Genomic DNA, 27,397 nt, shown 5'->3' with positions numbered 1-27,397 from the left:
TCAGTCAGCCACCTTCTGCACCTCCCCCAGAGGCACTAAGAGGCGGGGACCTGGCACCCCAGGAGTAGGACTCTGTCTCACCACCCCCTCCCAATCCTTTTACTCCCCCTCCCACTCGTCGGCACCACTCGGGGCTCGAGCCAATCAGCAAGGCAGCCAGGGCAGCTGCGCCTTACTATTGGCTGCTCCTGCCGAAGGCGCTCCCCGAGTCCCGCCTTCGTCTGCGCGCCCCCCTCTGGCTGGGAAGGGCCCCGCGCGCGGTGTGGAGGCGACTCCCAGGGACCCCTGTTCGGAGAGGGGCACAGCCATGGCGGCAAGCCCGGGCAGCGGGGCCTCCTTGGAGGGTATATCCCTGGGCTCCTCCGAGGAAGCTGAGCTCCAGAGGGAAGGTAGGGAAAGGCGGGGCGGGGAGGCCGGGGGCAGAGGTGGCCCCGCGGGACTGGGGGCATCTGGGGAGGGTGTCCAGCGAGTCACTCCGGGGAGCCTGCGGGTCAGGGGGTGCGAACTTCCAGGAGAGTGGCCAGAGCGGAGGCAGCGCTCCCTCCTCCAGCGGCTAGGGAGCCCAGGAGGGTGGAACCCAGGGAGCCCCGGGAAAATCTGGGAGGGGCCCTCCCTGGCCTCTTGCGGGTCTCCGGCCAATGCCAAGCCCGGTGGGGGAGGGGTACGGAGGAAGGGGGGCTTTTGAGGGTTGGCTTGGCCATTGTCTCTGGAGAAAGTGAGGCAGGGAAGAGGGTGCCCATGCCACCAGTCAGTTCCAGCACCCCCTCTTCCCACCCCCATTTTCCTGGATGAGGGTATGCTGACAAGTGTGGTGAGATGTGACAGGGACCGTCCCCACCCCCTCGTCCCCCAGTTAGTGCTGCGATGCTGAGTAGGCGTGGGTGGCAGCGTGGCAGCCTAATGATACCCCCTGCCCATCTCTACCCCAGCTGGGCACACTCGGCATCTCCCTCCCCCAGAACCTGCTGCTGCTGCCACCTCTGCTGGGGGTGGGTGGATGAGGACAGCCCCTCCTTGGACCTCAGCAGCCTCCTAGGGGCTCCGTGTCAGGTGTCCTTGTGTCCGTGGTGCTATCCTGTCCCAGGCTGGTCCCCCAGCTGCCTGCTCTGCCCTTTGGTGCCTATGGCCATGCTAGGCTCCGGGGTACCTTCTACTCAGCTCCAGTCAGTGTTCTGGACCTTGACTGTGGCACCCTCTGGTCTTCATGACTTTCTCAGGCTAGATTATGGCTTATCGGAGCTCAGGGGGTTTCTGTACAGCAGCCAGCCCAGCCCACCCATTGTACAGCAGGGGAAGACTGAGGCCAGGGAGAGGCAGTGACTTGTACAGATCACACGGGACACTGGTGCCCGGCCTGCACCCAGGGATGGGCTCCCTGCGCCTCTCACCCCTGAGCTTCTTCAGTCCCCCCAGACAAGGAACAAGAAATCTGGGTCTCTGGGATCCCCAGAATCAGGAACCTCACACCTGTTTTCCTTTCTCCCTCCTCCCCGACTTCCTCTGCCTGGAGCCTCCCACCTGACCTGCCTGGTGATACCTGGGCAGGAGGGCAGAGGGCAGGAAAGCTGCACCCCTGAGCATCAGCCTGGTGCCCTGAGCAGGGCTGGGAGGGAAGAGCCAGTGTTGGTCGGGAGTGGCGTGGGTGGGTGCCCCCGTGCCACCTCCTGTGCGCGTCTCACCAGCTGTTCCTCCTCCTCCAGCCATGCAGCAGGTCCTGGACAACTTGGGATCCCTTCCCAATGCCACAGGAGCCGCCGAACTGGATCTGATCTTCCTTCGCGGCATTATGGAAAGTCCCATAGTAAGGTCGCTGGCCAAGGTATAGTCCTCCGGGGAGAGACAGCGTGGTGGTCTGGGTGTCAGTCCCAGGGGTCCTCATGATCAGGGGATACCTGGAGGGGCCTGTGTGTGAGGCTGACGAGTCTAAGGAACTGTGGGTAGTGGGCTGCACCCCCACTGGGCTGGTAGAGGCGTGTGGGCCTGCTGGGTGCGTGGCTGGCGGGTGGGTGGACATGCTGGGTGTCTGGGTGCCTGGTGGCTGCCAGGTTGTGTAGGGTTGATGGGGGCAGATGCTTTTGGACACTTTGTAAAGTTACCCTATTTTTTTTTGAGGCTAGGGGCCTCATCTGGCAGTGCTCAGGGTTACCCATAGTCCGAACTCAGTTCCACATGCGATGCCAGGGACCGAACCCAGGTCAGTGAGGCAAATGCTCTCCCTGCTATACTATCTCTACGGTCCCTAAAGTTGCCTTTTTGTTTGATTCTTGGCTTTTTGGGTCACACCCGGCGATGCTCAGGAATCACTCCTGGAGGTGTTTGGGGAACCATATGGGATGCTGGGGATCGAACCTGGGTCAGCTGCATGCAAGGCAAATGCCCTCCCCACTGTACTATTGCTCCAGCCCTGAAAGTTGCCTTTTAGAGGTCATCTGCCACTCCTCAGGCCGCTCCACCAGGAAGGGAAAGCAACACAACACTCTGCCAACAGCCTGGTGAGCAGACGCTGTAGATTATTTGGGAGCCTAGTGGTCAAGGAAGGCTTCCTGGAGGAAGGAGCCCTTGAGTACACAACCTTAACCATGAGGAGGGCATTTGGGGCTGTGGGAAGATCTTGAGCAGAAACAGAGGCGAGAAAGAGGCAGAGGCGGAGGGGACTGAGTGTGAGGCAGGAGCTGCAGGTGCGAGACGGAGCGTGAGCCTGGAGTTGCAGGGTGCTGGGGGCTGTGCTGAGCCTTCTGGCATCCATGGGGGAGGTGGATGGAGGCCATGGCAGGATCTGGGGAGCCTGGAGCTCCACAGTGACCCTGAGGTCTGCGTAACAACTTTAAGGGACATCAGACACTCCAGGAAGCCTAGACAGGTGTGTAAGGGGCAGGGATGGGGCCCGTGGGGCACCCGGGGTCCTGCCCAGGGTTGAATGAAACAGGAGGCAGAAAGGGGAGAGAGGAGGTGCCCTCACTGTGTGGGAGGCGAGCCTGGGGGTTCGGGGGATCAGGCCTCCTTGCTGCCACTTCCCCGGGCAGGGGGAAGCATGTTTGCTGCAACCAGAGGCAGACAGAAGGGGGTTAGAAGTGACAGGGTGAGGGGAAGTGAGGGGGTACCCCGCCACTGCAGATAGTTTCTTAGCCTCAGCAGGAACGATTCCTGAGTGCAGAGCCAGAATAGCCCTCAAGACCCACTGGGTGTGGCCCCCCAAGTCCCCACCCCCTGCCAAGCCAAACAGATGCTGGGGAAAGAGGGGGTGACCCATCCCTGGTGTCCGACTCCTGCTGGACAGGACTTAGGAGACTGAAGTACAAGGGGGCAGCAGGAGGGGCGGGTGAGAACAGCTCAGAGGTCACGTGACCCCTGGGCCCAGGCTGGGAGGACAAGGGAGGAAATGGAGGTGAGAGACTGGGGTCTGGGGAGGGGGGAGAGCTGGGATAAAAGGGGGGTGGCGCGGGCAGATGGAAGCAGGATTTGTAAGGGACCAGCATCTGGGGATGAGGTCTAGGGTAGGTGAGGTAAACAGGGCTGGCATGGAGGGTGGGTGTGCTAAAGGAGGGTGGTGTGGGGCTCAGGCTGCTGGGGGGGGGCCAAGGCAGCTCCAGTCCGCATTGTGGCAGGAAGCGGGTGGAGGGTGGCCGGAAGTGAGGATGGTGGGAGAGGGCGGGTGGACAGCTAAGGGCAGCAGCTGGAGAGAGCTCCTGGGCACGGCCGGGCACCTTAGTTGGCTTTCATCAGCTGATGGATGTTCTGGGGAGCTGGAGAAGTAGAAGCTGGGGGTCCTGAGAGTGTTGAGTGGGAGGGTTCTGGGGAGAGAAAACGGGGGCGATTAGAGCAGATAGAAGGGAGGCAGGCACCTTGGCCACTTGGCGCTCAGGGATCCATTCATGCGTGAGGGAAGCCACCAGAAATCCTTCCCTTTTCACAGAAATCTACCCGAACTTCCTTTTATTTATTTATTTATTGAATCACTGTGGGAAAAGTTACAAAGCTTTCAGGTATAAGTCTCGGTCATGCAAATATCAAACACATTTCCCTTTACCAATACTTATTTTTCACCACGAAGAACCCCAATAAACACCCCCAACCCTCCCAATGCCTGTGAGGCGGGTGAATTCTAGTTAACACTCTATCTACTTTGATTAGATTCATTGTTTCGACAAAAGATGCACCATTAGTATTTAGAGTTTACACCCCCAAATCAGGCATGCTAAAAAGGCATTGTGAAATAATTTGTTTTCTACAGCTGGTCAGAAGAATCAAATGTTGTTGCGCGGCCGCTATCACGGCCGCGCGATTTTGAATTTCTGGTATTTTACTTATTAAGCCTGGAAGTATTTCTGCTGGGAGTCAGATAATTATGAGATTGGGTTCTGTGCTCTGGAGGCATGGCCGTGCCGGAGAGCCGCTCGTGGGGGGCCGAACTTCCTCTTATGGCTCTTCTCTACATGGCCATGTCCAGGGTCCACATGTTGTCATGTTGGGCTGAGGTCCCGCACCCTTGTGGTGGCACCAGGGATCACCGTGGCATTGCCACTCTGGATGCCAGGGTATGGGGTTTATGGATTGAACTTGTAGCGTCAGGGGCACACACCAGTCAGGCTTGGCCACTGAGCAGTCTGTGTCCATCCCCAGACTCGGGCCTGGCACAGCCCCGGTGTTTCTGGATGGCGCCATCACAGCGAGTAGAACAGACCAGCGTGAGCTTCCACCTCTGGGACGCACCTCCGGGACGTCAGCCTGTGCCTTGGCTCTTTCTCATCCTTTATTTTCACAATAGTGTTAAGGTTCATGGGCTTATATACATAGTTACCGCAGCTTACCACCACCAAAGGGCCCAAGACTCTCCACCAATGTCCTTATGTTCTTTTTGTTTTTGGGGTCACACTCGGCAGTGCTCAAGGCCTACTCCTGACTCTGCTCTCAGGAATTACTACTGGCAGGCTTGAGGAACCATATGGGATACGGGGGAATCAAACCCGGGTCAGCCACATGCAAGGCTAGTGCCCACCCCGCTGGACTATCACTCCACCCTGCCTTATGTTACTTCAAGTCCGCCTCTTCCTTTCCCCCCTCTGTCCCCATTGCTCGATTATGTCAGTTTTGTAATCCAAGGCCAAGGGGTTTGTCATCCTTCGATCCTGTCTATTCTTTGTTTTGTCTCTGTAATATGAGTGAGGTCATTTTGTCCTTACCTCTCTGACTTATTTCTGGCTTAAAATGATGCCCATCCATGTTGTAGCAAACTGCATGACTTCATCATATAGCTATATAAAATGCATATAAATATCTTATATTCATATAAGATATATTTATATACATATATATTTTATAGCTTTATTCTTCTGTTATCCAACATTTGACATTTGGGTCATTTACACATCTTGGCTATTGTACCAAGTTCTGCATTGCTTGTTCTGTTTATTTGCAGGGGTTTATTTATCACACCCAGCAGTGCTCAGGGTTTATTCCTGGATCTGGGCTCAGAGATCACTCCTGGCATAGCTCCGGGGACCAATACACTGTGTTAGAGATTGAGCAGGGGTCAGTATGAGTTGAGTGTCTTAACTTTTGGTCGTTTTTGGTTTTTGTTTTGCTTTTTTGGGTCACACCTGGTGATGCTCAGGTGTTAGTCCTGGCTCTGCACTCAGGAATTACTTTTGGTGGTGCTCAGGGAACCATATCATATGGAATGCTGAGGATCGAACCCAGGTCGGTCACATACAAGGCAAATGCCCTCCCTGCTATACACCATTGTTCTAGGTCCATAAGTGCCATGACCTCTGTGCTCTCTGTCCCTAATCGTTGCTCCCTTGTCAGGGACACATTCCGTGCCTGCACAGAGACCCAGGTTTGAACCCTGTCATCCCTAACTCAGTACCATGAGGTGTGGCCCTGGAGGCTCCTGAGTCTGTGGGTATCGCCCTGGTGGCCCCCAGCACCTTTGAGTCCAAACAGCACCTACCTTTGTTTTTCAGGGGGATATTTGGGCCACCCCTGGCACTGCTGAGGGCTGCTCCTATCTCTGTGCTCCAGGTCCCCGGCATGCAGTAAGCCTCACTCAGACCACTGGGCCATCTCTCCAGCCTGAGCAACTCATCTTGAGAACTTAGCCTGGACTTGTCCAGCCCTGTTGGCTGTATGTTTTGGGGAGTGACCCCTAGGTACCCTATTTGGGAGACTCTCCATTCCCCCAAGACAAACAAACAGATAAAAAGCAGTGCGTGCTTCTTCCCTGTCCCCATTTCTACCGCTTTCCTTCCCTGTGCTCCAGCTGGCTAAGGCTGCTTGTGTCCGACCCCCTGATATCTATGTATTTTGCCTAAGTGTGATTTTTGATGTAAAATGTGTGCCCATAATGTGTTTTTATTTTGATATGTGTTTTGGGGGCCATACCTGGTGGTACTGGCTCAGGCCTCACTCCTGGCGGGTTCAGGGAACCATATGTGGTACCAGGGATTGAGCTGGGGTTGGCCACATGCAAGGCAAGCACCTTACCCGCTAGCCTTGTAACTTTTTTTTTTAATTGAATCTGGATATTTGTTTTGTTTTGTTTTTGTGCTCTACCTGGCAGTTCTCAGGAATTAGTCCTGGTGCTACACTCAGGGATCAACTCCCGGGGGTGCTCGGGGACCATATGGGATGCCAGGGCTCAAACCTGGGTCTGCAGTGTGCAAGGCAGGCGTCCACATTGTCTTATCTTTCTAACCCATAATAGGAGTTTTTATGCTTTCCCTGCTGGAGGGAGACACACACTGCTTAGGGGCTTGATATCTATCACCCTCCTGGGCTGACCTCTGAGTCAGAATGTTCATTGCCCGGGGGGGGGGGGGGGCAGCTCAGTGTTCTTTTGCTCATTTCTACAGTGTGTCAGCCAGTTAAAAAGGAGGGTGACTAGGGGCAGAAGAGGGAGGCGCAGAATCTTGGAGATATAGAGTCTTCAGGTTAACTCTTTCCAAAGTGTCACCCCTCGGCAGCATTGTCCAGCCCTGGCCAAAGTGTCGGGCTGCCTCTGGTCACTTAGTCACTCACTCATCTGCTGTCTGATCAACAAATACCTCCTGGGTGCCCGCTGAGCCTTGCACTGAGATTTGGCAATAAACTGAAAAGAGTTTGTTTCATCCTGATGGTTCCCAAGTCTGCTGTCTTCTCCTTGAACCCTACTGGGCCCCAGACCTGCAGGGACCTCCCAGCGCAGCTTAATGGACACCAGTGTGCCATGCTAGACTGGTACCAATGCCCTTCTCCACAAGTGTGGGATGAGAAGTTCTGTCCGGAACTTCCTGGTATGGCTCCAGATGTGTGAAACACAGTAGGGGATGTTCCTCAATTCTGGACTCCAAGTGGCTGCCTCAGGAAACCAACAACTTCTCTCCATCTAGTTGTGAAACCAGAGGGAAACTACTCTCCATGAAGGCCCAGCGGAGCTCTGTGGAAATCTCGCCAGCCCTGGATGGGGCTCCCTGGGCCATGTCCTGGGCCTGCTTCTCATCACAGTTCCTGGACCATGGGCCTTGCACAGGCTGATGGGTTCCTTCAACTTACCAAGTTTAAGACTTTTAAACTGGACCCGATCTATAGATCCAGCCAAGATCCACTGCAGACAGCTTGGTTCTGTGATGAAGTGGAAACCCACAGGGGGCTAGAGAGATAGTACAGTGGGTAGGGCACTCGCCTTGCATGCAGCCAATTCAGATTCAATCCCCGGCATCCCATATGGTCCTCTGAGCACTGCCAGGAGCAGTTCCTGAGTGCAGAGCCAGGAATAACCCCTGAGCACTGCTAGTTGTGGCCCCTGCGAACAAACAAATAAAATAAATAAATGTCTTTAAAAAAAGAAAGAAACCCACATGAGTGGAGTTGAGCAGGCTCTGGGTGGCAGCCGTAATCCCTCCCTTGCCTCTGTAGTGGGACATGGCAGTCTCCCCTAGGGCAAGTGTCAGGTAGGGTGCGAGGGATGGCTGTTCAATGATCAGGGACCAACTGACACAGAGGATATGAGACTGGGGGGGGCAGCAAGATCTGGCAGGTAGATCAGCTGTCCAGGCAGTTGGCTCATGACAGCAGGTGCCTATGGAGACAGATGGGAGGCACCTGGCACCTGACAGCAAGCAAGGCCGGGGCAGGAGTCTGCAGCAGACAGCACCCAGGAAGTCTGGCAAGCTGGGGGTGTCTGCCAGCAGGGAGGCCTCTGCTCTCATCCACATAGTGTGTACATGGAACAACACAGTTTGGAGTCTGAAGAAGTGCCATCTGGCTGTGTGACTTCAGCTTATTGGACAACCTCTCTGAGCTTCTGTCATTTCTTCTGAAAAGTGAGAACAAGGATACTTGTCTCTCAGAGTCTTGTGGGGCTTGGGGCATGGAAATACTTTTAATTTTGGATTGGGGGGGTCACACCTAGCAGTGCTTAGGGCTTATTCCTGGCTCTTTATTCATAGATCATTCCTGGCAGGGTTTGGGGGACCATAAGGGGTGCTGGGAATCAAACTTGGGTTGACCATGTGTAAGCTAAGCACCCGCCCTGCTGTACTATTTGGCCTTTAATTTTATTTATTTATTTTTTATTTTTATTTATTTATTTATTTGCTTTTTGTGTCACACCCGTTGATGCACAGGGGTTACTCCTGGCTCTGCACTCAGGAATTACTCCTGGCAGTGCTCGGGGGATGCTGGGAATTGAACCTGGGTCGGCCACGTGCAAGGCAAATGCCCTATCTGCTATGCTATCGCTTCAGCCCCATGGCCTTTAATTTTAATTTTGGGGGTGGGACCATATTCCACAGTGCTCAGGGATACTCCAGACACAGTGCTCAGGGGGCACTCCCAGTGGCCCAATGTCAGGGATCAAACCCAGGTCTCCTGAATGTAGAGCATCACTTCAGCAATTGGCACCATCTCCCGAGTCTGAGAAGTGCATTTTAAACAATAAAGAGCTGTTAGAAGACATGGGTGTGGTTGTCATATCTGAGGCCCCGAGTTCAATCCCTGTTAGAGAGACCCTTTCCAGCAGGCCAGCAGAGGCTGTGGTGCAGGCGGGCCTTGGGAATCAGGAACCTTCAACTGCATCACAAACCCTCCTCCTATTTGGGGCTTTATAACCACATGATTCTGCTCTTGTGGTTGGGTGGTTTTCCTGGTCTGGGTTTGCACAGTTGGGCTGGCTGGTTCTGGGTAAGCTCACTATACAGCATCTCTCTCCCTGTCGGGGGACAGCCCAGACAGCAGAGGGGAGCATAGCCCAAACCCATTCAAGCCTCTAAGCACGCCCATTAGCCAGTGTGAACCCCGTGGTTGGTCCCGATGGGCAGAGCCTCTCCTTCCATGGCCCCCCATGGTTCTGCTTCTGAACCACCAACAATGAGCCTGGGCTTCAAAGGCGAGTTCTCCATCTTCTGCCAGGATCTGAGCAGTGGGAGCTGGGGCACCGAGCGGGAGCGACTTTTTCCAGAAGGGGCTGGTGGCTGTGAGTGGGCTGAGTCCAAGTGCCAGTTCTGCGAGCTGTGAACATGCCCAGGCCGCTTCTCCCATGAGCAGGGCCCCTGCTGGGCTGGGCAGGACCTCCAGAGCAGAAATAAATGAACGCAAAACTGAGCTTCTGGTTGTGGGGCCTGGGGCTGCTCAGACTGCAGTGTGTGGACTTGGCAAGAACATACACCACAGGGGCTGAGAGATGTCCAGAGGCTAGGGTGCTTGCTCTGCATGCAGCCCACCTGGGTTCGAATCCCAGCATCCCATATGGTCTCTTGAGCACTGCCTGTTGTAATTCCTGAGTGCAGAGCCAAGGGGAATCACTGAATGTTGCTGGGTATGGTCCCCAAAAGAACAAGAACAAAGATGACAGACAGTTCAGAGAGTGCCACCCTGAGGCCTTGAGGCTGGGCTGGAGCTGGAAATTGGAAATTGGACTGGAGGAGGGGCTGGAGCAATAGTACAACGGGGGAGCATCTGCCTTTCATGCTGCAGACCCAGGTTTGATCCCTGGCGTCCCTTATAGTCTCTGGAGCACAGGCAGGAGGAATTCCTGATTCCTGAGTGTAGAGCCAGGAGTAACCCCTGAGCATCGCTGGGTATGACCCAAAAAACAGAGAGAGAGAGAGAGAGAGAGAGAGAGAGAGAGAGAGAGAGAGAGAGAGAGAGAACTAGAAACAAAAATACTGGAGCTTCATGTTCTTAAGGAATCCATATAGCATCTAGCTAGATCACTGCTAGAAAAGTAGCGTTGAAAGTGGCTAGAAAAGTACCACCACCGACTGCCTAGGCTGTGGGCATGCACAAAGGAGCTAGGGCTTTGCCGGTGTGCTGTTTGCCAGGGATATGCCTTTACCCACTGCTCCTGGATGGACTCCTGTAGATGTGCTGCATAATTCCTTTGCTTTTTGGGGATAGTTACATGGGGGGAGGGGTTTGGGGGGCCATGTGGTGCTGGAGATAGACCCTGAACCTTCCACATGCGCCCCATCTTTTTGAGACAGCTCACTGGGTCCAAATCTCTATTCCCCTCCCCCCTGCCAAAAGGAAAAAATAATGAAGCATTGTATTTGTTTTAAGAATATGTAGAATACACATAAATTTAGATATAATAAAAAATTTGAAAATTAGAGCTTGGTAGACATGGGGTATGAGGGTAAAGGGAGACTAGTGATGTAGGATTTGATGTAAGAATTAGATGGAAGAAACAGTATCTCTGTATATAGTACTTTGTGTGTGTGTGTGTGTGTGTATGTGTGTGTGTGTCTGGTGTGTTTTGGGTCACACCCGGTGATGTTTAGGGGTTACTCATGGCCCTGCACTCAGGAATTACTCCTGGCTGTGCTCCAGGGACCATATGGAATGTCAGGATCGAACCCGGGTCAGCCGCATGCAAGGCAGATGCCCTCCCTGCTGGACTAAAAGCCCACCCCGAGAGGTGGGCTTTTAGTTGCCTGTTCTATTATTACAAAAATAGCAACTTTAGGGGCTGGAGAGCTAATACAGCAGGTAAGGTGCTTGCCTTGCATGCGGCTGACCCAGGTTTGATCCCTGGTATCCCATAAGATTCCCTAAGCACTGCCAGGAGTGATCCCTGAGCACATATCCAGGAGCAAGCCCTGAGTACCTTTTGGTGTGGTGCTCCAAATCCTCCCCGGCATTGCCACAAAACCCCCTGAGTTTAATACTAACCAACTGAAAGGGAGCTGTGTCCAAACCACAGTGAGAACAAAGCACAGATCCAGGGTGCTTTATTGAGAACGGACTCAATGCCGAGTTTCCAAATGACCAAAGCAGCAAGTTGCAACTTGCCAGACAAGTTGGGCGTCCTCAGCCAGCCCTCAGCAGTGGCTGTTGGCTGCTGGCACAGCCGTCCGCAGTGCCAGTTCTGTTTGAAAGAGAAACTGGTTCAGTTCCCTTGGACTGAAGGTTGGGCCTGCTGCTGTGTTCCCGGGAGGGACACGCCCTGGAATGGCAGGTGGAGCCGGGAGTGCGGCAGGGCTGGGGGTACTGGGCTTCCCTCCTGGCCTGGCCAGGCCTTCTAGAGAAATGTGTCCCGTGAGGCAGAAGACTCTGACGCTAAGCTGGGTTGCTCGTGGGCCAGTGGCAGCCTCAGTTAGCCCAGAGGAGCACCGTCAGGGACTGCACGTAGGTATCACATCATTTTCAGAAGTAAAGCATTTCAATGGAGGTGATTCTTTTGCAGGGATTAACTCAAGGAGATGCTATATTACTTTTATCATAAATTACTTTTATCATAAATTCCAGAAAAGTCCTTAGGCCACTTCAGCTTATCCTTCCCCATGGGGGTCTTATCTCTTAAGTCATAACTGCTTGCATCAAGACCGTACCTTTATGTTTTCTAGACTGTCCCATTTCAGTGTTGGGGTAGCTTTGCTGCTTGCCCTGGGTCCATCCCAGTCCCATGGTGGGACTTCCCTTTTGGGTATTAGGAACTCCTGCAACTAAAGCCTGAGTCAAATAATCATGATGCATGCTCAGGAGTAGACATATTTCAGAGTCAGTCGACTCCCAAATTCTAGAGGCACAGCATTAACAATCTTTCTGTGTCTAAGCAGAGAACACGGATCTATAGTAAAATATGAAAAGGCTAGAGGGGAAATAAAAAAGCAAGTAATCACTACAAAGTCCAGAATCACTAGAAGTTTTGACTGACTTGGGGGAATGTAACCATGAGAGGTGGAGGATGAAGCAAAGGTTAAAGACAAACTCAGGAGATTAGGGATGCTCATAAGAGCACTGTAAGCTTCTCTGGGAGGAGGGAAAGAGGCAATTTACTGATGAAGCCTACAACACTAAGAGTTAAAATCCAACACCCTCCATCCCCAAGTAATAAAGGGAGCCCCACTCGTGGAACAAACAGGTGCAGAACTGGAGTTCAGGCTTGTATATAAGAGCCCCAGGTTCAATCCGAACACTGAATAGCCCCCCAAGCACTGCCTGGAAGCGCATGTACAGATGTACAGTGAATGGCTCTCAGAGCATTACTGGGTATAGCCCCCCCCTTCCCCTGCAAAAGAAATTCAAAAGGAAAGGAGGGACCAGGAAGATGGTTTGAGCAAGGCCCTGAGTTTAGTCCCTGGCACTGCTAGGTGTGGCGCAGGTGGCCCCTGAGCACTGCTGGCCCATGCGAGGCCAGGTTCTTTAAAAAAATTTAAAGAAGAACACACCAAAAAAATGGGAAAAAAAGCCCCAACCCAGACCTGATTGAAAATTTGGCAAATGCCGTGAACAGCCTGTTCACCAAAAAAGACATACAGACGGTTCTCATGCAGAAGGAGATGCTCAGCTTCCTTCATTGAGGCAGAATGCAGATGAAAGCGTCCCCCCCCAGTGATTGGCAGACACTCAAAGGTTTGATCATGTGTGCCAGGCTGGTGTGAGGGCCAAGTGGCCGCAGGCCCCAGGCAGGGGATTTGCAAGCATCTCACCAAGCACTTCGTGTATTTGCAGCACCCCCGGGAGCAGTTCTGGCCAGGCCGGGTGCTCTGCAGCTTCCTGGGGGTAAGGTGAGATGCTGGTGACAGTCTGAATTGCCCTGGGCAGCGGCTGAGTCAGGGGTGGCCGCAGAGCCATGGGCCACGGCATGCAATAATGAAAATAATAACCATGGGAGGATTTCACAGCACAGCAGACAGTGAGGGCCGGGCAGGGTGTAATGAACCCAACTATGAACAGTGCCAGCTGAAGCAAAAGCCCTGGGTAGCAAAAATTCCCAAATTTATTTTGCCTACCATCCCCTCTTTGGAAAAAAACATGACTCATGTGTGCCCCTGGAATTCTTCCTTCTTTAAACAAACACACAGGAAAGGCTCCTCAAACCCCCCCATTGACACTCCACAGTTTCTGCCACAACCTGGGTTGCTGGAGGGAGATCACCCACTTAGAGAAAGAAACACTGTATCAAAATGTGTACATAATTGTTTACCTTTCCTATGGGAAAGAACAGGAGGCATTTACTTAGTTTTGTGAAGGTCAAAAAAAAAAAAAAGAAAACAAATCCAAAATAAACTAGAAATGTATGAAAACAAAGGGCTCCGGGCTCTGGTGTGAATAATGGGGGGAGGGGAAGAGGGGATGAGGAGGTTTCCTTGACTTTTTATAGGGATTTGAAATTTGAACCCTGTGAATGCTGTTCCTATCAAAAAGATCTGAAGGAAAAAAAGTCCTGGAATTAGGTGCCGAGAAGAGAACCTATACATCTATTAGACCAGAAACATCAGATAGAAAAAAGGAACTATGGGGCCTGGAGTGATAGCACAGCACGTAGGGCATTTGCCTTGCATGGGGCTGACCCAGGTTTGATTCCCAGCATCCCATATGGTCCCCCCGAGCACTGCCAGGAGTAATTCCTGAGTGTGACCCAAAAAGAAAAAAAAAAGAAATTAGGGGCCCGAACAACAGCACAGCAGGTAAGGCATTCACTGCCGACCTGGGTTCGATCCCTGGCATCCCATATGGTCCCCCGAGCACCAAAAAAGAAAAAAGGAATTAATGGGACTGGAGCAATAATTGTACAGCAGGGAGGGCACTTGTCTTGGATGCAGCCGTCCCAAGTTCTATCTCCAGCACCCCATGTGGTACCCTGAGCACACCAGGTATGATTCCTGAGCACAGAGAAGGAGTAACCCCTGAGCACCACCGAATGTGACCCCACCGTTTGCCTTGCATGTGGCCGGCCCGGGTTCGATTCTCAGCATCCCATATGGTCCCCTGAGCACCGCCAGGAGTGACTCCTGAGCGCAGAGCCAGGAGTAATCCCTGTGCATCGCCTGGTATGACCCAAAAAAGCAAAAAACAAAAAAACAAGCAAAAAAGACAATATGATTCTGATGACCAAGGGAATGCAGGTAAATATTATTTTTTGGAGATTCATACCCAGATATGCTCAGGGCTTACTCTTGGCTCTGCACTCAGGGATCACTCCTGGTGGGGCTCAGGGGACTATATGGATTGCCGAGGATTGAAACCAGGTCAGAGGTGTTCATGGCAAGCGCCTTACCTGCTGTGCTATTACTCCAGCCCAATGCAGGTAAATCTGGAGTTTCACTTGGCAGCTTGGAGATTGGCAGTAGGAGGGGGGTGTATTCGCAATTCTGAACTTTTGCGAACGCAGAAGGACAAAATAAATATATCAATAAACTAACGGAATTGGGGAAAATAAAACATTCTCACTGACGACGAAAGACAGCGATGTGGGCCGGGAGAGGGGAGGGAAGATCTTGCAGTCTGGGTTTCATCTGAACCATTGGATTGATGAAGAGTCAGCACCCCAGGCCAGAACAGGGACTGGGTCCTAAACATATGTCCTGCCTCAATATTTTTTTTTCTTTTTGGGTCACACCTGGCAATGCACAGGGGTTCTGCACTCAGGAATTATTCCTGGCGGTGCTCAGGGGACCATATGGGATACTGAGAATCGAATCCAGGTTGGCCGCATGGAAGGCAAATGCCCTACCTGCTGTGCTATTGCTCTAGCCTCTTGCCTCAATATCTTGAGGCACCCAGACCCGAGGGGACGGAGGAGAAGGCTGCTCAGAACACATAGGAACAGGCCAAAGGACATGGGCATGAGGGAGGCCCTGACTGGACATTTGTGGACCCGAATGGGACAGAGAGAAGAAAAAGTAATGGATTAGAACAGGCTAAAACCAACCAGCCCACATGCCACGTGGCGGTGGGGGTGGAGGGTGGGAGAAACCAGAAAGTTCTTTCCCATCATCTGGTCCTTGAGGCCCCCAGACCTGATTTTTTTTTTTTGCTTTTGGGGTCACACCTGGCGATGCTCAGGGGTTACTCCTGGCTTTGCACTCAGGAATCACTCTTGGCAGTGCTTGGGGGACCATATGGAATGCTGGGAATCAAACCCCTGGTTCCGCCACCTACAAGGCAAACGCCCTACCCGCTGTGCTATTGCTCTAGCCCCCCCACGCTTTTTTTCCTTTCCAGACCTGATTTCTATTCTCTCACATGGGCTGCGAATTTCCCAACACCGGGTTCATTCCCATTCCCCCTTCTCCTATGGAGAGATCCAGGCCCCTCAGCCCCTCAGAACAGGGCTCAGCTTACCTCATCACTTGCTCTTCAGATGTGGCTGTTGCCCCAGATGTTACCTGCCCCTCCGACCTGTCAGTCAGAGGGGAGAGGCAAATGGAACATTTTGAGGTGGGGAGGATTTGGGCCACATCTGGTCATATTCATGGGCTTCCCCAGGCTCTGTGCTCAGGAGTGGCCCCTGGCCATGCTTGAGGGACCATCTGTGGTGCCAGAGATTCAGACAGGGTCTGTGGGATGCAAGATGAGCACTGTACCTGCACGAATGCTGCTTCTGCAAAGAAAAAGCGTTGCAAGCCAGGGACACATGGCCCTTGAACAGATATTGGCTTAGAGCTTGGGGGCAGTAGTGATCTGGGTTGTGTCTTAGATGTGCTAATGTGTTGGTGTAAAGTTCCATGCATGCAGTCTGACAGTGTTGTCCGCGCCACAAGGTCTTTGTTCCGATGGAGCTGAAATTCCGTGGTGTGAAGTGATTTGTGTCTGCAACTACACTGGTGATGGTTTAGCGGTTTCAGTGGCCTTCTGGGTCAGGCGGAAATGAGGTGTGCTTTTAGCTCCGTCCCTTTCCTTAGCTGGGCACCCAGGCAAGGTCTGCTTGCCTGGGCTCTGAAACTGACAGGCGCAGGCTCCGGCTGGGTCTGGAGTCAGGATTGGGGAGGGGGGCAGTGCCAGGGGGCACTGTTCCAGCCCCAGGAATCACCAGGTCTCCCCTGTCCCCTCTGCCACGGCAGGCCCACGAGCGGCTGGAGGAGACGAAGCTGGAGGCGGTACGGGACAATAACCTGGAGCTGGTGCAGGAGATCCTGCGGGACCTGGCGCAGCTGGCCGAGCAGAGCAGCACCGCCGCCGAGCTGGCGCGCATCCTGCAGGAGCCCCACTTTCAGGTTGGGGGACCCGCGGGGAGCTGGAGGGGGGAGACTTTTGCAGGATGTTAGCGCGGGGGCGGTCAGGAATCTTCGCGGATCTTCCTTTTCCCTACTTCCTCAGTCCCTCTTGGAGACACACGACTCTGTGGCCTCCAAGACGTATGAGACGCCGCCCCCCCAGCCCGGGGCTGGACCCCACATTCAGCAACCAGCCTGTGCCTCCCGACGCCGTGCGCATGGTGGGCATCCGGAAGACGGCCGGAGAGCACCTGGTGAGCCGGCAGGGCACGGTGCGGGTATTGGTAGTGACCCAGCCAGGACGGGACTGTACCGCCCCTCCCCCACCCCAGCCGTTCTTACTGCGCCTGGCAGTGAACGGTGCGGGCTGAGGAGGCTCCGAGAGAGGGTGCAGGGCTGCTTGGGGACCTCACCAGCCGCACCCCTGACTCCCCAGGGCGTGACGTTCCGCGTGGAGGGCGGCGAGCTGGTGATCGCGCGCATCCTGCACGGGGGCATGGTGGCCCAGCAGGGCCTGCTGCACGTGGGCGACATCATCAAGGAGGTGAATGGGCAGCCGGTGGGCAGCGACCCCCGCGCGCTGCAGGAGCTCCTGCGCAGTGCCAGCGGCAGCGTCATCCTCAAGATCCTGCCCAGTTACCAGGAACCCCATCTGCCACGCCAGGTGGGCCCCTCTCAGCCCCCCACCGCTGCCTCCAGCACAAGGCACAAGACCGCGTCACCAACCATAGACTGGGGCACCTTCCTTGCCAAACCCATTTGTCCCCGAGCGGACCACTTGCGCAGCGAGGCTGTCACCGGTGCCTGCGCCCTGGGCGCTGCTGCGCATGTGCAAGGGAAGCGCTTGTCCCAGCTGGGCCAGCTGGCTGGTTAGTGCGCAGGGGGTCTGCAGCCTGCGAGCCCCTGTGGGTGCGTGGGTGCCCTGCGCAGGGTGCGGAGGTGCTGGGAGCTCTCCCCACCTCCTTCATGACTTCTCTAGAAGCTCCCAGAGCCCACTCGTCCCAGGAGGTGTGTGTGTGGGGGGGTATCCTTCATTAACTGCCCCTTTCCAGGTGGTCTTGCCTCTGTAAGACCGTGGCTGCAGGCCTGGGCAGACCTCCCCAAACTCCATCCTTCTCTCTGAGTTCCTTATTCTAAAGCAACCAGGAGGATGGTACCCCAGAGACATCTGGGCATTGCCAGGGCGTGGCCTGTGACCTTTGCCCTTTGCCCCTCTGCTGGCCCAGGTGTTTGTGAAATGCCATTTTGACTATGACCCGGCCCGAGACAGCCTCATCCCCTGCAAGGAGGCCGGCCTGCGCTTTAGCGCGGGAGATCTGCTCCAGATCGTGAACCAGGACGACGCCAACTGGTGGCAGGTGAGCCCCTCCGGGCCGCGGTTGGTTGGGGCCGGGCTCTTGCAGACCCCCAAATTGCTGGCTCCTTCCAGGCTTGCCACGTGGAAGGGGGCAGCGCTGGACTCATCCCCAGCCAGCTGCTGGAGGAGAAGCGGAAAGCTTTTGTCAAGCGTGACCTGGAGCTGACGCCTGCCTCAGGTAAGAGCCCGCCCCATCCCACCCTGGGGTCCGACCCCTTCCTGCCCCGCCTCACTCGCCCATGCCCATCTCCCTGTACCCAGGGACGCTGTGCGGGAGCCTTTCTGGAAAGAAGAAGAAGCGAATGATGTATTTGACCACCAAGAATGCAGGTGGGGTCAGAGGGCGCCCCCCCATCGCCTGTCCCCCAGCATCAGGGGATTCCTCCAGCGCCCCCAGCCCTCCCCCCGCCCCCATGACTATGCTTTCCTGGTGCTGACGCTGCTAGTCCGTTGGTCTGGTTTTAAATATTTCTTCGTGTGCATGTGTGTCTTTTGGGTCTTTTTTCTCTTTAAATTCTCTTTGGGGGTGGCCCCGTGGACTGGCCTGCCCCGCCCCGCCCCGTCCCCAGCCTAGCCCCACCCCCTTTACCTGCCAGTGGACCCTGAGCAGTGTCCTCTCCCGTGTCCAGAGTTTGACCGGCACGAGCTGCTCATTTATGAGGAGGTGGCGCGCATGCCCCCCTTCCGCCGGAAAACCCTGGTGCTGATTGGGGCGCAGGGCGTGGGCCGCCGCAGCCTGAAGAACAAGCTCATCTTATGGGACCCCGATCGCTACGGCACCACAGTGCCCTGTGAGTGGGCGGCGGCCACTGCTGGATGGGACAGTTCCCCCCCCCCCCCCGCCCCCCGGGGCCCGCTAAATAGGCCCTGCCCCTTTGCTCCCTTTGGGCATGAGCGTGCGCCCTCTGTGGGTGATTGGGGGAACTGCACGCTGGGAGGCGTGGGGATGAGTCCTTCTCGACCCCGAGGCTGGTGGACTGAGCTAGCCTGGCCGCTCCTCCTGTGGCCACTTACTAAAAGCTGAGATGTGAAACGCAGCTGCATGTGGCCTTGCAGAAGGCAAGGCTTCTTGGAGTCAGAACCAGCTTAGGGTGCTGAAAACTCCTACAACTTGAGTGCTAACTCCAGGTCGGCTTGGTCCTGCTCTGTGGCTCTCTGGGCTTCCCCTGCCCTTTCTCACAGCTTCCACCATCTCTGAGCCCTGGGTCTGAGCACGTGATCTTGGAGGGGACCTTCGGGTGCACCTGTGGGGGTTGAGGATGGGGTTGTGGGGAGGGTGCTCCCCAGGGCTGTGTGTTTGAGGGGTTCTGTGCACCTGTGCTCATCGGGCGCCTCCTGGCCCCCTAGACACGTCTCGGCGGCCCAAGGACTCAGAACGGGAAGGCCAGGGTTACAGCTTCGTGTCCCGCGCCGAGATGGAGGCCGACATCCGTGCGGGGCGCTACCTGGAGCACGGGGAATATGAGGGTAACCTGTACGGCACCCGGATCGACTCCATCCGCAATGTGGTCGCGGCCGGCAAGGTGTGCGTGCTGGATGTCAACCCTCAGGTACGACCCACACCTCTCACCTGCTTCTGGGTCCCAGGCCACTGGACACCTCTGGCTCAGACTGCTGAACTTCCCAAAGTTTCATTGCCCCAGAACCCGGCCCTCTCCCGGGCCCCTGTTGCAACCCCATCCTGCCTGCAGCTCCCAGGACGTCCTTGACAGTGGCCCCCCGTCACCAACACCCTCTTTCCCCTCGCCCTGCAGGCAGTGAAGGTGCTGAGAACAGCCGAGTTTGTCCCCTACGTGGTGTTCATCGAGGCGCCCGACTACGACACCCTGCGCGCCATGAACCGGGCTGCGCTGGAAAGCGGGGTGTCCACCAAACAGCTCACGGTGAGGGCTTGGATGACTTTGGGGCCAGCCTTAGAAGTGGCCCAGTCAGCACCAACCTGCTAGACCTCTACAGGGACCCAGCAGTGCAGGGTGCCCTGGGCTGGAGGGAGAGCTGCAGGCAGAGTCCCCACTGTGGTGTGGGGGTGCTCAGGGCTGCTTACCTGGGGAAGACAGGGGGCGGAGGAAGCTAGGTCTGGGGAGAGTTTGGGGTTTCTGGATCCCAGGGCATCTCCGGAGCCTCCAAATGCCCCTTGGAGCCCCCTTCCCCAGGTGTAAGAGTTTGCGGAGCCCTGAGCTCAGGGGTCCATCTACTGGCTGTGGCTGGTACTGCAGCTCTTCCTCACACTGCTCAGAGCCGGGCTCAGGGCAGGGGAGCTGGGCTGGGCTCCTAATTACTGCAAGTCTCCCGCTCCCCGCAGTGATTGGACAGGGTGGGCTGCCCAGAGCTACTGCCCTGCTTGCTGAAGTCATTCCATCCTTCAGACTTCCCCGCACTGGCAGCGTCCCCTGCGCAGCTCTAGCTGGGGCCTAGTCCTGTGGCTGTTTTACCCCATAGTTGCATTGGGGGATCAGTTGTCCTGCTTTGCAGAGCTGGATGAAAGATTGATTATGTGGGTTGCAAAATACATAGTGTCCTGTTTGGCATTTTTTTGGTTGGGAGGGCACACCTGGAGGCACTCAGGGCTTACTCTTGGCTCTGTGCTCAGGAGTCACTCCTGGTGGGGCTCAAACCTGGGTGAACCATGTGCAAGGCCAGAGCCCTGCCTCCTGTCCTGTCGCTCAACTGCCTTCCAAAGGTTCCTTCCTCCCCCTCCCTCCCTCCCCATCCCTTCCTTCATACCCCCCTCATTCCTTCCTCTTTCCGTCCCTTTCCTCCCTCCCTTCCTTTCCTCTTTTCGTACCTCCTTCCCTCCCTCCCTCCCTCCCTCCCTCCCTCCCTCCCTCCCTCCCTCCCTCCCTTTCTTCCCTCTTTCCTCCTCCTTCCTTCCTTCCCTCTCTCCTCCCTCCCTCCCTTCCTCCTTTCTTCCCTTCCTTCCTCCCTCCCCTTCCTTCCTTCCTTCCCTCTCTCCTCCCTCCCTCCCTTCCTCCTTTCTTCCCTTCCTTCCTCCCTCCCCTTCCTTCCTTCCTTCCTTCCTTCCTTCCTTCCTTCTTCCCTCCCTCTCTCCCTCATTCCCACCCTCCCTCCCTTCCATCCCTCCCAAATTCATTCCTTCCTTCCTTCCTTCCTTCCTTCTTCCCTCCCTCTCTCCCTCATTCCCACCCTCCCTCCCTTCCTTCCCTCCCAAATTCCTTCCTTCCTTCTTTCCTCCCTTCCTTCCCTCCCAAATTTCTTCCTTCCCTCCCTCCCTCCCTTTTTTCTTCCCTCCCTCCCTTCCTTCCTCTTCCCTCCCTCCCTCCTTCCCTCCCTTCCTTCTTCCCTCCCTTCTTTCCTTCTCCCTCCCTCCCTCCCTCCCTCCCTCCCTCCCTCCCTCCAACCCTTCCTTCCTTTTTCCATCCCTCCCACTTCCCTCTCTGCCTGCCCCTGAGTGCAGGGAGTCTGGGCCCAGGCTTGGGCGTTGGGCTGGCGGGCGGGGCGCTGACTTGGCCTGTGTGGGCAGGAGGCTGACCTGCGGCGGACAGTGGAGGAGAGCAGCCGCATCCAGAGGGGCTACGAGCACTACTTCGACCTCAGCCTGGTCAACAGCAATCTGGAGCGGACCTTCCGGGAGCTGCAGGCCGCCGTGGAGAAGCTGCGGACAGAGCCGCAGTGGGTGCCCGTCAGCTGGGTGTACTGAGCGTGCCCACCCCACCTTTCCCCGCCGTGGCCCCCAGCGCGCTCCCCCGCTCCCTGCCCTCCCCGGCCTTCTGGCTCTCCCTGGGTGCGTGCATGGTGCCAGGGCAGTGGGCGTTCGTGGGGTATCTCTGTGCCCAGGTGCTGCCTGTCCAATGCCCACTGGCCACCAGAAGCCCTTCTCCCAGGGCTGGGCTGGGCCCAGAGTGTGCCAGGGCCCCTGTGCAGCCCCATCTGGTGGGGGTGGGGGGAAGAAGCTGGTGGTCACTGCCCACCACTCTCCAGCCACACTTGCCCCTCTGGGCTGGACTCTGCACCCCCACAGGTGGCCCCCAGGAGCAGGCTCAGGCCGGGGGGCGCTGGTGCCATCTGTGGGCTGGAAAGCCCAGGCTTGAGATTTCCCACGCGGAGGCAGCGTGCTCTCACTCAACGAGTGGACGCTGCTCTGTCCCTCCCCGTTCCCCAGCTCTTCACTGCCGGTCTCTCCACAGACCACCGACTCCCCTAGTGTGCCCCGGCCGGCGAGGGGGTGCTGGAGACTGGACCCTGCAGTGAGGGACCTGATGCCACCGACTGAATTGCTCCCCCACCCCCCTTACTCAGATAGAGGGACTTTGGGCGTCTGCGGTGCAATATCCAGCCTGCACCGCTAGGGGCGCCATCCACACCCAGGGCTCCAGGTTCTTACCTTGTTTTGGGGGAAGGGGAAGCAAAGGGTTATTTTAATTTCAAGGTCATTCTTTGGGGCTCCTTTTTGGGGGTTTCTTCTCAGCCCGCATTTCTTGGGAGTCCCTTACTTGACTCTCCAGAGCCTGGCTTTACCCCAATGTCTTGGTCTGAGCCCCGCAGCCCCGCCCTGCAGTCCTGCAGAGGGAGCATCGGTAAAATAGCAACACCCCTTTCAGAGAAGAGTCTCCCCCCAGCCTCTCCCCTCCCCGTTCCCCATAGTGCCCCCTGGGATGAGCCTGGCCTCAGAGGGATCCCCCAGCGCCCCCTTGTGCTCCCCCCGAGTCTAACCACGCTGACCCTTGCCACTGTGTGCCCGCTCTGGGGTGGGGGGGGGAGAAAAGACAGAATATTTATTACAAAGGTAGAAATATATTTATTCTCTTAGGAATCGCGTCTGCCCGCGGTGTCAGATGAGGGGCGGGGTGGCCCTGCTATCTCATCTGCGTGGTTTGCGCCCACTCTGTGGTCATCCGTCCCCCCCTGCCCCCCCCAGCCCCACCTTCCCTGGCCTCACCCTTCCCCTTCACCCAGCAGGAGGGGAGGGGGTGCTCTGCCAGTCCCCACCTCCCCTTAGAAGCAAGGGGTCTGCTGTTGCCCCCTCCTCTGCCCCCCCTGTTAATCCCCAAAGACCTTGGACATACCAGCCCAGTGGGGGAGGGGCTGCGGAGCAGTTGCAAGGGAGCTGGTGCCATCCTGCCTCATGATGGGGTGGGATCCCCCAGCCTCTGTCCCTCCCTCATCAGTGACTCTGTGCCCAGGGGACCCCCCCAGTTCCCTCTTCCCATTCTGGATGGTGGGACCCTGCCCCCGCTCCTCCACCTTCAGTCCCATACCCCCACCTTTTCCCTCCCTCTCCCCTCTCCCTCTTCTCAACCATCTGTTCTAGATCTTTCTCCAGCTGGTTTCTTTTCTTTTCCTTTGATTAAACGTGAACACAAAGGCTTCTGATCATTGTTTGTTTCTTGTGGGGGTTTGAGTTCATGGCTTCAGGAGAGGGGTGGGGGTGAGAGTAGAGAGCAGAGCATGGATGGATCTGGAAGTCCGGGAGACACATCCTCATGTGTTCCACAATGTCCCCCACAATTCCCCATCCTGCTCCTCCACACTGACTCTACTCCGAGACAATGCTCTTTCTGTATGCTGGTCCCCAGAGCCTGTGAGCGTCCCTGAGGGAGGAGGGTCCCTTGGCACTGTTTCCTGTGCCGAGGCCTGAAGTTCAGCCTTGGTGGAGATGGTTCAGGCCCACTCTTTGCTCCAGATGATTCTGGGTCTGGTCTCCATGGGCCAATCCACACCTTGAGTTATTTGGAGGAACTTGGCATGAGATGGTGATGAGAATTTAGAGGTAAACAGGAATTTAGAGGTGAACAGTGAACACCCCAATTAGTAGATGCTCTGTGGTATATATCAATATCACATGGAATGTTTTTCTCAGAGTCAGGGAGATGGTGCTCAGAACTTGTGCTCTGACGCAGAAGGCTGCTTGGGCCAAGCACCGCCAGGAATAACCCCTGAGCACCAAGCAGTGGCCCCAAACATAAAGCAAAATGTTTTTCCTCCTGAGTCCCCCTAGATCCCTTCAACTTTCTGAACTCCCCCTTGTCACTTCCAGACATCCCTCTTCCTGTTTTGCGGGCGCTCCTGGGAACTCAGATTTGCCCATGCTACTGGCTAAGCCTTCTATTTGTCATAAACTAGCAGTTCTCTCTCTCTTTCTCTCTGTGTGTCTCTTTGTTTTTGTTTTTGGGCCACACATGGTGGTACTCAGACCTGACTCCTGACTCTGTGCTCAGGGATCACTCCTGGCTGGGCTCATGGGATGGGACCATATGAGGTGCCGGGGATCGAACCGAGGTCAGCAGCTTTCAAAGCAAGTACCATAGCTACAGTTGTCATTCCTCAGCCCTGGTCTATAAAAAGCATAATTTTGCAATAGCATCAAAACCTCTGGAAAGAAGGCATAGCTGAATGCCTGCACCTACCTATACACTAGAACCTACATAGCATTATGAGAAGAGTGAAAGACCTAACTAGTTGTATCCAGAGACAGAATTTCCATTGCTCCGGTCTAAGTTTTCCCCTTGTTGATCTACGAAGCAGGTGCTCTCAGTCAAGATCCCAGCAAGCTTCGCTTCACATATAGATCGACAACCCCATGTGGTCTGTGCGCAGCAGAGCTGGTCTGGTTTTGCACCAGACTTGGGAGACCCACACCCAGCTCCAGCTCTGTGCCACCCCTGCCAGCTGCCAGAGGTGGGTACACACCACTCCCTCCAGCTGCTATGATGATGAATGCTCCCCACTCATCTGGGAGGTGCCCAAAGTACACCCCTGCCCATGAATGTGATCTTGGAGGGCCTTCCCATCTTTACCGCTATGAGCTCCTCCCCACCCGCATTTTCTGGGTGAATTCCAAAAATTTCTTCTCAGTGTGTCTCAGTCAGCTAGGATTACAACACCCAATTCTTTGTTGCAGCTGATTTCAGGGAGACCGCAACTCATTTGTCTTCCCAGAGAAACAAGAGCAAGCATAAATGATGGTTTTTATTTTTTTTTTCTTTTCTGGCCACACCTGGCATTGCTCAGGACTTACTCCTGACTGCACTCAGGAATTACTCCTGGTGGGCTCTGGGGACCATTTGGGATGCTGAGGATCGAACCTGGGTCAGCAGCATGCAAGGCAAATGTCCTACCTGCTACACTATCTCCTGCCCCTAGTGATGATTTTTAATGATTATTCAGGTTCATGTCTCAACTTGACCAAATAAATGCCGGCAGTTCAAAACTCCTGTCCATTTACCCCTTGCTCTCAGGATGGTAAATACTTTTTTTTTTTGAGGGGGGGCATTTTTGTCGGCCCACATGCAGCAGTGCTCAGAGATTACTAACAGCTCAGAGCTTAGGAATCCCTCCTGGCAGTGCCAGGGACCATGTAGTACTGGGGCTGGAACTGGGACCTTTCATGCAAAGTCTGTGCCTCCTCCCTCAGAGTCGCTCACGGGCCTCTAATTTGTTGCTTCCTTTTGTTCAAGGGAGTGGGGGGAATCTCGCTTTGCACAGTGGGATACTCTGGTGAGCAAATACAAAGCTGCATGTGTCAGGATGCAGGAGTATAAGGTGACAACAGGTAAGGAGCAGGATGTCCTCTCTGTTTTGGTTTTTGGGCCATACCTGGAGGCGCTCAGGGGTTACTCTTAGATCAGTGCTTGGGCCTTGCTCCTGATGATGCTCAGGGATGAACCTGAGCTTCCCACATGTGGAGTTTGCACCCAGCCCCTCAAGCTGTTCCTCTATCCCAGATTCCCCCCACAAACCCTTTTATACGACATTTGTTTGTTGGTTTTGTTTTCTGGGTCACAGGCGGTGATGCTCAGGGCTTACTCCTGGCTCTGTGCTCAGGGATCACTCCTGACAGGCTCCAGGAATTATATGTGGTGCCAGGGATTGAACCAGAGTTGACCTCGTGCAAGGAAAACACCCTACCTGCCGTCCTATCTCTTCAGCCCCCACAGATCTTTCTTAAAGAAGACTCTAGGGATTGGAGAAATGGCCCAATGGGTTGGAGCACATGCTTTGCACAGAAGAGGTTCAGGTTCCATCCCTGACACCGAGTGGTTCCCTGAGCACTGCAGGGAGTGTCTCTTGAGCACTGAGATGGGAGTGGCCCCTGTGCATCACTGGGTGTGACCCAAAATTCCCCCCAAAAAACCCACCCTGGAAAGCAAGATGTTCCCTCCTTATCCGTGACCCACAAACAAAATGGAAGTTTCTAGTTGCAGGAAAGCAAAGACTCACTCTGCTGCTGGTGGACGGGATGGGGAAAAAGCACCACTGCAGGGAGGATGGATACTTTATTCACAGAGCAGACATTGGGGGATACAGGTGCCCCAGCAGAGATACATTCTAGCTACAATATAATCTGGAGGAGAATATTAGCGGTGTTGAGAAAAAAAATGGCCATAAAGAAACAGAACAAAATTCAGGTGCAAGAGCAGGAGCTATATTATAGCTACAATATAGTCTGTAAGAGAACTTTAGCCACTGATGCTGAGGAAAAACAGAAACGAATGCAAGAATGATGTCTGAGTGTTGGCGCAGGTACAGGTGACACTGGAGGTGTTGCTCCGTCCCCCCTCAGCAGCAGTTCAGGTCTTCGACCTCTACCCCACCCAGGCCATCAGACATGGGGTTCCCCTGTCTCCTCCCTCTTCTCTCTTTTATTTATTTAGTTTTGGGGTCACACCCAACAATACTCAGGGGTTACTCCTGGCTCTGTGCTCAGGGATCACTCTTGGTGGTGCTCTGGGGGCCATATGGGATGCTGAGGATCAAACCTAGGGAGATTGTGTGCAAGCCGAGCTCCCACTGTTCCTATTGGTTCAGCCACCCTCCTCCCTTTTAGATCGACCTTCACCCCATGGACTCCTGACCCCAGCCCTTCACCCTCACCCACGGGCAGCTGGCAGGAGGTGAGCGCCCGAGTGCCCCCTGCAGTTCGGGGCGTGTGCTTGGTGCCGGCCTGGCTGGATCATGATGTACTGGGCAGAGCAGTCCCTGGAGATAGGGTGGGGACCTCTTGCACCAAGGCTGCGGTGACTCCCAGCAGGGAGGCCTGAGACTCACTGGGTCTCAGAATCGAGTTTTGGAATCATCAGGGCACTTATCAGAAATCAGAAATGTAGATTCGTGGGCCCAGAGTTGATTTTGGTGAGGTCCAGGAATCCTATCTGGTAGGATGGAGGCAGGGATCTAACCCAAGGGCTCATGCAGGTGAGACATGAGGTCTCCCCACACCCTGCTACATGCCTGGTCCCGGAACGCATGTTGGAGCAGCTCACAGCCCCTTCTTCCAGAAACCACCTTTTTGGCCATGCCAGCAGTTGAAGCAAGAGAACTGGGTGTGACTCTGGAGTGGTGGGAGGGTGGGGGAGGCGGGGTCGAGAAGGACGCAGGAGGGACTTCCTGTTGCCAATGAAAACAGGCCAGACCTGGGGCTGGAGCAATAGCACAGGGGGTAGGGTGTTTGCCTTGCACGCGACCGACCCGGGTTCGATTCCCAGCATCCCACATGGTCCCCCGAGCACCCCCAGGAGTGATTCCTGAGTGCAGAGCCAGGAGTAACCCCTGAACATCGCCGGGTGTGACCCAAAAAGCAAAAAAAAAAAAAAAAACAAAACAGGCCAGACCTCCTTGGCTCCAGCTGGTCAAGGAGCACCCCTCCTGGGAAGCTCCCACTGGT

General features: G+C 55.2%; 1 protein-coding gene across 1 annotated transcript; it reads left to right on the top strand.

Moving 5' to 3' along the window:
• The first annotated feature begins 237 nt into the window (after window positions 1-237).
• Window positions 238-21,508, top strand: MPP2 (MAGUK p55 scaffold protein 2). The gene is given in 13 exon segments (XM_056126957.1): window positions 238-389; window positions 1,701-1,819; window positions 16,266-16,418; window positions 16,522-16,572; window positions 16,574-16,672; window positions 16,855-17,082; window positions 17,645-17,776; window positions 17,848-17,953; window positions 18,037-18,105; window positions 18,405-18,566; window positions 19,123-19,325; window positions 19,530-19,658; window positions 21,257-21,508. Coding segments are annotated over 13 exon segments (1,710 nt in total). The 5' UTR covers window positions 238-307; the 3' UTR covers window positions 21,434-21,508.
• Window positions 21,509-27,397: the final 5,889 nt, after the last annotated feature.

This window comes from Sorex fumeus, unplaced genomic scaffold (genome assembly GCF_029834395.1).
Source record: "Sorex fumeus unplaced genomic scaffold, SorFum_2.1 ptg000063l, whole genome shotgun sequence".
In the NCBI taxonomy this organism is placed as follows: domain Eukaryota; kingdom Metazoa; phylum Chordata; class Mammalia; order Eulipotyphla; family Soricidae; genus Sorex; species Sorex fumeus.
The sequence above is the reverse complement of the archived record's forward strand: the minus strand, read 5'-3'. Positions and strand labels throughout refer to the sequence as shown.